Source organism: Egretta garzetta, unplaced genomic scaffold (genome assembly GCF_000687185.1).
Source record: "Egretta garzetta isolate BGI_Z169 unplaced genomic scaffold, ASM68718v1 scaffold287, whole genome shotgun sequence".
Lineage (NCBI taxonomy): Eukaryota > Metazoa > Chordata > Aves > Pelecaniformes > Ardeidae > Egretta > Egretta garzetta.
This window is the reverse complement of record NW_009260435.1, coordinates 14324802-14333956: the sequence shown is the minus strand read 5'-3', so window position 1 is coordinate 14333956 and position 9155 is coordinate 14324802. Positions and strand designations below refer to the sequence as shown.

The 9155-nt window shown below is 44.4% G+C and overlaps 1 protein-coding gene across 1 annotated transcript in view; it reads left to right on the top strand.

Moving 5' to 3' along the window:
* The window catches only part of LOC104130945 (cell migration inducing hyaluronidase 1), a 52705-nt gene that overhangs the window by 22160 nt on the left and 21390 nt on the right, over positions 1–9155 (top strand). The window contains exons 11-13 of the mRNA XM_009644051.1: positions 1434–1609; positions 2197–2406; positions 8270–8475. Coding sequence (XP_009642346.1) covers positions 1434–1609; positions 2197–2406; positions 8270–8475 — 592 coding nt within the window. The remainder of the gene's footprint in view (positions 1–1433; positions 1610–2196; positions 2407–8269; positions 8476–9155) is intronic.

Here is a 9155-nt window from a genome sequence, read left to right as displayed (position 1 = left end):
TCTTCCCACCCCAGCCCCGGGGAAAAGCATCCACCCCGTCCTGCCATCACCACTCCTCTAGCTAACTGAGAGAGCATTTTTTCACATGATCACGCTATTTTGAAGGCGGAGATGCCAAGGCAGAGGGCACGTGGAAGGTGTGAACCCCATCCCGCAACACTGCAGTCTCGGAGCAAGGCAGAGCACTCACTTCCCAAATCCCAAGGAGAATGAGGGAGTGAATGGTGTTATCTTTGTTATAAAGTCAAAGCATCGTGTTTTGGTTAAAACCAAGACTCTTTCAATGTTCAAAATCCTCCCCTCCACTTGGCACCTCTGCTTAAGCATAAAGCGCTTCGCAGTTACAGCCAGGCTTCAGGCTTGCCATTTGTTTCTAATTACTCCTTTGAACGATTCCATTGAAATTAAATACATGCAAGTGTAGCATTCCTTACAGTCCAGTGTTTACTTAAAGAGTTTATTGCTTATTTTTACTGGAATAATACAGAATGTAGTCAGTAAGATGAACCTTCTCCCAAAAGCATTCTCTGCAGAAAGCCGCAGAAGGAAGGAGTATGAATATGTTTGAATGAAATTACAGCAAAGAGATTATTTTGCTTTCTAGACATCCACACTGCCTGGGCTTCACCCCTTTCTGGTCCAGCCGGGGAAGGCTTTCTGTGCTTTTAACCCCTCCATGGAGCCAAGGGTGTGAGGGGTGTGGAAGAGGTTATGAGCAACCTGGCTTGGCAAAGGGTGATGTGGCATGGGGTAAATGGAAGATCCCATCACCTCTGACTACACCAGGGCAGAGGGAAGCATGGAGAGCAAGCTGGAAACATGTGGGCCGATCTAAAATTGAGAGGTTTTGCAGCCCGCAAGCTGGATGAGGGGTTGCAATTGTCCCAAGCCACAATTTCCACAAGGCTTTCTGTCCAGTCCTCTCCTTGCTTAGATGAACATCCGTGGTGTTAGCAGGATCAGACTGATGCTTGCCTGTGAGTAGTGCTGCAGGACCTGAGCAGCTCCCAGTGTCTCAGTATGGGAATTGCTGTGCTAACCTTGGGGATTCAGACTTTTCAGTAGCTACATCATCAGTTTTCTTTGCATTGGATGTGCATACGCAGCTGATTGTAATCCAAAGTAAAAAGATCTGGAATGATCACAGTCCCTTTTCAAGGTAGGAAATGTGTTTTGTCTAACAGACATTTGGTTTAACTCCCTGGCTAAATGAAGCAGCTGAAGACCAAAAATTCCACTTCCTCTGTTGCAAATATCTCAGCAAGACCTTGGGTGACACCTGTGCTCCAGCCTTCCCTCCTTTGAGGGCTTGGCCAACAGTTTTTGCTGACTCCATTCTTCCTTTAATTACCATGCCAATCCCACCACAGGAAGCACAAGGGAAACCAGCAGTGTTGGCAGAGTAACCCTGAAACTGGATCTTGTTCCTTTAGGGAAAGCAACATACCTCCACATTGGTGAAGTTGTTGATGGTGTTGACATGCGGGCAGAAGTGGGACTGCTGAGCCGCAACATCGTGGTGATGGGCGAGATGGAGGGGCGGTGCTATGAGTACAGCAACAAGTTATGCTCCTTCTTTGATTTCGACACCTTTGGGGGACACATCAAGGTAGGGCTGGAGCGCTCTCTTTGCACTTTTCTCCTCCCAGCCACACCTTCACATACCAAGGAGGCCAGGATGCAGGAAGAAAAAAAATCCCTCACGTCAGCCACTGAGCAAACAGCCTCTCCCCATGCTACAGCAGATCCACCCCACTGCTGCTGCCTCTCCTTTGGCTTTGAAGTGCACCTCACGCCCCTGCAGACGTTGCTCAGCCAGCCAGGCTGGTGCTCAACCCATGTGAGATATAGTCTCCACATCCCGATCCCAGTTTTCCCCAGATTCTGGAGGTGCTCAGCCTAGGGAGTTCGATTTAATCCCAGCTGACTGAAACTCATGGGAAACATTGCATGCAAATTGTTTTCCTTCTAAAATTAGGTTAAATGTAGCCATGGCAGCAGTGGTGGGATCAAAGAGCAGCTATGGTCCCCTTAGACACCATGACCCTCTTCCCTCATCTTGCAGCCATACACTCCCTTCCACATGGTAAATCTTTCTAGCAGACACAGTGCAACCCTTACTATTCCTGTATTTCCCCTCCTTCTTACCCTCAGTTGTCTTTTCTGTTTCTTGACTGGTGTTCTATTGTTCTCCAGATTGGTCTTGATTTTAAAGCTACCCATATTGAAGGTCTAGAGCTGAAATACATGGGCCAGCAGACAATGGGACATTACCCGATTCATTTCCATATGGCGGGAGATGTGGATGAGAAGGGAGGCTACAACCCTCCAACGTACGTGAAGGATGTCTCCATCCACCATACCTTCTCCCGCTGCGTCACAGTTCATGGATCCAATGGTTTACTGGTAAGAAGCGCCAATATCTACCTTAGAGATCAATGCACCAGTCAAAAAAATTCCTCATAGCATGAATACAGCTTAATTATTGCAGGACAATGTGTTTTATTGTTAGAGCTAGCATCTGGCTCTTCCCGCCGTGGATATATACTCTGGGTGTATTTCAACCTGTATTAAAAAGGAGGAGGCCGATGTGGCACTGCAGGCTGTGCACGACTCAGAGCGGGCAGAGCTTTTGTCTGTGTGCAGCGATGTCTGCAGACCAGCCCATCTCTAATGAGTGGTTGGATCTATCTATAGACAGAGAACTTGCTATTTAAAGAGGATAATCAGAAGGTTTAAATGTGCTTCATCTTTCCTGTAATAAGGGTTTGTGTTTGCAATGCCATTCACAACATTAAGTGCTCACAGAGCTCTGATTTATCAGAGTTGCTCTCCAAAACAAGAAATCCTTTAGGATAAATCTATAAAATGACCTATGCTTACCAGACAAGTTACAGCACACCAAAGGTGGCAAGAACGTGTTCAGATTCTCCCCAGATGTAGGGGTGCCTCCTTCTTTGGGGTAAGGATGCAGAGGGAAAACAACGCAACCTTACTGAGCATCCTGGAGACTGGCACATGAATCCCAAAGGCTTTCCTTGCTCTTATCCCACCTCTGATGGCTTCTTTTTGCCCACATTCGGGAAATAAGGCAGAAATCTATCCCAAAAGCAGAGCTGCTAGAGGTGTGAAATAAACATCAGGTTTGACTAGACGACTTTTCCCTGAGTATCAGCTCGAAAATGAAGTTTTAAAATTACAGCATTTCTGTAGGCAAGGGACTCTGACCCATTCAGTGAGACAGTGGTGTATTCCAAAAGGAAAAAAGTGTGTCAGAGCCCTGAAGAGGAGCATTTGTACAGTCAAGAGCCCTGCTACCATATACCAGAATTTTAAGAGAAGGCATATCCCTGGCAGCTGTAGCCTGGATGGTCACTGTGGATTAGGCGTTTGTCACCATACCACTGTTTTAAAGTTACCACCTCATAGTAGGAGCCTGTAAGAATCTATTTTCCTGGAACTTATTTGGGGGGTAGCATTGGCTTTCAACACCCAGCTAAACCATGATTTTTGCCCTTTACTTGTTGATGAATGCTTCCTCCTTTACTGACTCTTCCACGTGGAGGGCTTCATCTTACAGTCTTCCTTTTGGCAAGGACTGCAGGCTACAACCTCTAAAAGTGGCAGCATTGGAGGGGAAAGTCACAGGCATAATTAAAATGCACAGAAGTTGAAGAGAGGGCACTGAAATTGCAGCTCCAGAAGCAGAGCAGCTTTTTATCTGCTATTTATGAATCCGAGGTTTTGGGGTTGACCTCTGTCCTTCTAAGTTTATAACATGATCCTAAAAACCTACCAAGTGAACAGAGCTTCTGAAGAAAAGACATTCTACTATATTCTACTGGCCTCAAGTTGCACCAGGGCAGGTTTAGGTTGGACATTAGGAAAAATTTTTTCACTGAAAGGGTCGTCAGGCACTGGAACGGGCTGCCCAGGGAAGTGGTCGAGTCCCCATTCTTGGAGGTATTTAAAAGATGGGTAGACAAGGTGCTTAGGGACAGGGTTTAGTGGGAATGGCAGTGTTAGGTTAGCAGTTGGACTTGATGTTCTTAAAGGTCTTTTCCAACCTAAGCGATTCGATGTAAATTATATAAGGCATGCAGGGTCATATGGCATCTTTCCAATTCAAAGTCGCTAGTGCAGGGGCTCGGTATACAATTAACATGCAGAGCAGAAGGGCAGCAATGTGGGATTCATTTGCCACACCATCATGGGCTCTTACCAGTGGCACCGTGAACACGTTCTCTGGCTGCACAGAGGTTGCCCAGCTGTTGATGCATTGCGTAGAAGTTGCCCAGCTGCTGATGCGCTGCACAGAGGTTGCACAGCTCTTGATGCGCTGCAGGTCGGCTGAACTCTTGCTTCTGGATCTAATGTGAGATCTTCATTCCCTATTGATTAATACTTGCCAAACCAAATACCCAAAGCCTGGCATTTTTCTTCTCAGTCAGACAGATGGGTTCATACAGAGCATTTGGAAATCGTTCTGTCTCTTGTGCTTTCTCCAAGTGACAGCTTAGCCGTGGGGGATCCATGGCATAGGCATCCATGTGCTCAGGATTTTCCAGCCAAGAAGGCATGATGAAATTTAGACAGGCTGATGTAGCTGATGAAAGCAGTTTGATTCTCCTGCTGTTACTCAACAGCCACAATCCCCTAAATGACTGTGCTTTGCCTCTGTGACAAGGCACCCAAGAGAAATCTTAGAATTTAGGACATATAATCTGAAACATTAGTCAAGAATTTAGTCTCTGTTGACTACAGTTTATCAAAATGTGTAAATACTAAACTTTACTCATAATACTTAACCTGTTTTTTATTTTAACTGTATAATCATTGCTGACAGCTGAAAAGAAACTCTCAGTGAGATAAAGCAATCTGACCAAGTTTGTTCAGTTGCATCACACAAGACATGCTCCAAAGGCTGCATGACTTCAACAGTGTTTCATTGCTCTTTGATAGGCATCTGTAGTCAAGCAGCTCCATGCCTTGATGATCCCACCACAATCTCCTCATCTGCTTCCTGACTCAATTTTCTTCCTTTCCTCTTCCTTCTTCCCCAGATACATTCACAAACACCCACATGGGTCTCTGATGAGTACAATGGTTATTCTATACATTTCCTAGTTGCCTATTATCTTCTTACGTGGGCAACACTACCTGTTTCTACATGCATGAACACCATATTTTGTAGACAGTGATGAGCTCCATCTTTCCCCAGGTAACATTCATTCCCTCTGAGATCAGGTAGATCCAAAGCATACTTTGCTCAGGGAAAATTTGCCTTGATGATGTGCACAAACCACACTTCGGAAATAGCCATAGAAAAAATCTAGCTGGGCTACTAAACGTCAGCACAGCACTCAATAATGTTCTTAACGTTAGGCCATTGCTTTCAAAGGGGCTTCTTGCATGACTGTGGTTGTGTATCTGTGCAAATGCTTTAAGAAGTGGGAGAGGGGCATCAGTTATTTTTAACTGTCATTAAATCAGGCTGGTAATTTACATACAGACTTCCCTGTTTGCTTTGCTATCACTTCTCATGTCACTTCAGGGATATTTATATGGAAAGTACTAGGAAAAAAGACAGTCCAATTCTTCCTGGTGACAGAAATGTTTTTCTGTGGATCTATACAATGTGCTAAAAGTCACCATCTCAACAGTAGCTCACATCCCTTGATGGGCTATTCTGCACTTGTTTACAAGCTCATATTCACTGGAAGGCACAGAAGGTCCTTCTGGAAACAAATCTGTAGAAATTCTTTTCTCACCATAATTATTGTTTGAAAATGCAATAATTACCCAATGTTTTCTTTAATACATTGGCCATAAAACCACCTAGTTACGCCACTGCAGTCCCGGGGATGAAACTTTGCTCTGATTCCCACTCTCTCCACTGGATCCCAGCGTGCAAGCTGAAATAGAAACAGCCGTTGGGGAGGGAAATTAAATGGAGCTCAATAAAGAGTCTGGCAGGGTCCAGGGGAGAGCTGTACTTCATGGGGTAAGAGGTTGTGCTATTAACTGCTTCAGTGGTACCTGCTTTTAGTAATCCAGCTGTACTGCATGGCAGTTGTTTTACCATGAAGGGCATTATCTGGCCATAAAGTACTCATGGTTAAAGGGAGATTATAGACTATTAGGAAGGCTGTAATGAAATAAAAAAATTAAATCCATTGGAAAAGTGATTTTGGAACAAGCATCTCGTTTGCTATCCAAGCATTTCGGTACTGGGTTTGCGCATGAAAACACGCACAGGAGAGTCAGAGCTGACCGAGAGATGAGATATGGAGAAAGTAATTAATCAAATGGAGCGTGACAAATACATTAGGGACAAGGTCCCTGGCTGATAACTCCATGTTGTTCTGTGGGCTTTTGGGGATGTGTTAGGAGAACAACGGGCGTTTGCTGGCTCTGAGCCCCGCTGCCAGTGCACGCTCCTCTCCCTGCTTCACTCCTCTCTCACTGTACTGGGACGTGCCTTCCCTTGCGATGTGACGCCCCAGGCACAGAGGTGGGCATTGCCCTAGCTATGGTCTGGTCACTGCAGGTTTTCATGTCCCAGTCCTAGGTCTGTGCTGGCCAGGAAGATATATGGTCATACAAAGTGCCTAACATTTCTCTAAGGAAACCTTTTCCATCATCTAAATGTTGCAGCACCGTAACTTAACGTGTCTTTCCAATATTACTGTTGTGTGAGAGAAAGCTGATAGATTTCGGTGGGAGTTTCTGTGCAATTCTGACATCTCTGTGGTTAAAGACTTCCTCTACATTTTGGGAAAACTTCTTCTGAAGATAGCTCGCTCTCCTGGGTGTTCTATCATGTAAACCCTTACATTTACAAGGCTGGGACAGGTCATTCTTCCAAGGAGGAACAGTTCAGTCTAGTATGTACGTTTTACACCGAAATAAAGCCTCGACCTTGCAAAAGCAATAATCTAATTAGATCGGGGCAGTTAACAGTAAATTTTGGTGAGGTAGCTTAGAGGAATGTACCACTTTGCAGGTAATTTTAGCTGTGTTTAATTTACTGTGATGACTCGTGTTTAGAGATTTGCGTATTTACACTGGAGCATGGATGATACGTAATAGATGTGTGTGCAGATGTGAGCTTGTAATAGATTTGGCAAGCAAAGTGTTCTTTCTTATGTGAAAACATACTTGTAATCATTTCAACACTGGTCCTGGGATTTTATTTGAAATTGGTGCTCCTTGCCCTTAGGAATGTGGCATGAAGATGACAGAGGAGTCTCAGGCCTGTTTACAGAAGTAATTCAGGCGCTTGAGCACCCAGGTCTTTCAATGTCACCATAAAGAATAGGTCTTATATGCAATTTATTATTGTCTTTTGCCCCTTGGCAATTGCCATTTCATCAGACACATTTGTAGGAACACACTGGTGCCAGGCTAAGCTTTGCCAGGAAGGTTTCCTAAGTCAGTCAGAGGTGGTTGATGGGTGATGGCTGATGTGAAGAGCAAGGAGAGCCAGAATGTCACCTGGCCAATGGAGACCTGAAATTAATTTTCCATATCCCAGACATATCCACTGACAACTGGCTTGTTGGACATGCTGTGTCTGAGGTGGTGTTTCCCAGCCTTAGCACATACCTGCTCCTGAAATTGTTTTCTCACATCTTTCAGTGGGGTGATGGGTACTGTTCTGTCCAACACAACTGCATCCCAATGTTAACAGCATTCAAACCAAAACCAGAACAGCACTGATTAACACCAGCTGATTTGTCTCAAGGTCAAGTAAAGCTTCTGTCAACAACTTGGAAAAGAGGATCAGGTCAAACCTAAAACAAGCCAGCCTGTCTGGAAAACAACTCGCTGCCTCTCTGATAGCCTGAAAAAATATTTTTTCAGCTCAGCTGCATTTTTCAGATGCATTTTATGTAGCTGTTCATGTAACTCCGCATGAAGATGAATGAGCCCAGATGTGATTTGAACATCTAACCTCCTCCATTCATACCCCATCCCGTGTTTTTTCCAGCCTCATGCTAAGACTCTCTGATTTCACAGGCAGACAAAAGAATGGAATGAGCATTTCCTAGGGGATGACAAATTTTAATTAAATTTAAGTGTTGGAGTTATTGCTTAGACTATAAGCTCTTAAGAACAGAGAGTGATTTTGCTTTCGGTTTTGCTTATACACCCTCAGTTCAAGAGGGTACTGAGGTTCCTGTGTGCCATTGCTGTAAAGTTTCTTCTTATTATGCAGCGGCTGAAGCATGAAGCCTGAACACTAACCTCTGTTTTGTACGTGCAGGTGAAGGATGTTGTGGGTTATGATGCACTGGGCCATTGCTTCTTTACGGAGGATGGACCAGAAGAACGCAACACATTTGATCACTGCCTTGGACTGCTTGTTAAACCTAGCACTCTCCTCCCCTCCGACCGGGACAGCAGGATGTGCAAGCTGATCACGGAGGGCGCTTACCCAGGGTACATCCCTAAACCCAGGCAGGACTGTAGGTGAGTGGGAGCCTTCCTTTTCTTCTTTCTTTTCTTTGCAGGACTTACCCATAAATGATAGCATTACATGTATATGATTACGTAGTTATTTGTAGAGGTCTGCACTACATGCCCCAAAGGTTGGGAGAGCCGTCTCTTCAGGATCTTTATACTGGTGCTGTTCAGATGCCCACACACTTAGGGTGCAACTTTAATTTTTAGCATAAAGTCACTTGAGGTGGTCACTACCTCAGATATTAAAAATCCCTCTTTCTTTTCGAGTCTTGACCCCAATGGCTCAGCAAAAAGTTGCTGAGTTCAGAATGGGCTGGGTTCTAATATTCATGCTCATCTCAAATTGTAGCTGATTTTGAAAAATGCTCCCATTAGTTCAGAAGTCATTATTTGCAAAGAACGGATACTGTTTAATGATGCAGCATTGGCATTATCTATCCATGTGGCACAGTCTACCCAAACTGTGCAGTGAAACCAAAATTATATAATAAATGCCGTTTTGCACAGAATTGGAACTTGGCAATAAAAGATCAAAGACTGTATATGCCCATTGGATCTGTCTATACATAAGCTCATGAAAACATGTCCATGAGAAATTCTCAAAACTCTATTTGCCACAAACACTGGATTAAACATGAAAAATGCAAAATGCCTTTCATCTGCCTTTTTGCAAGATCCTTTCCCTA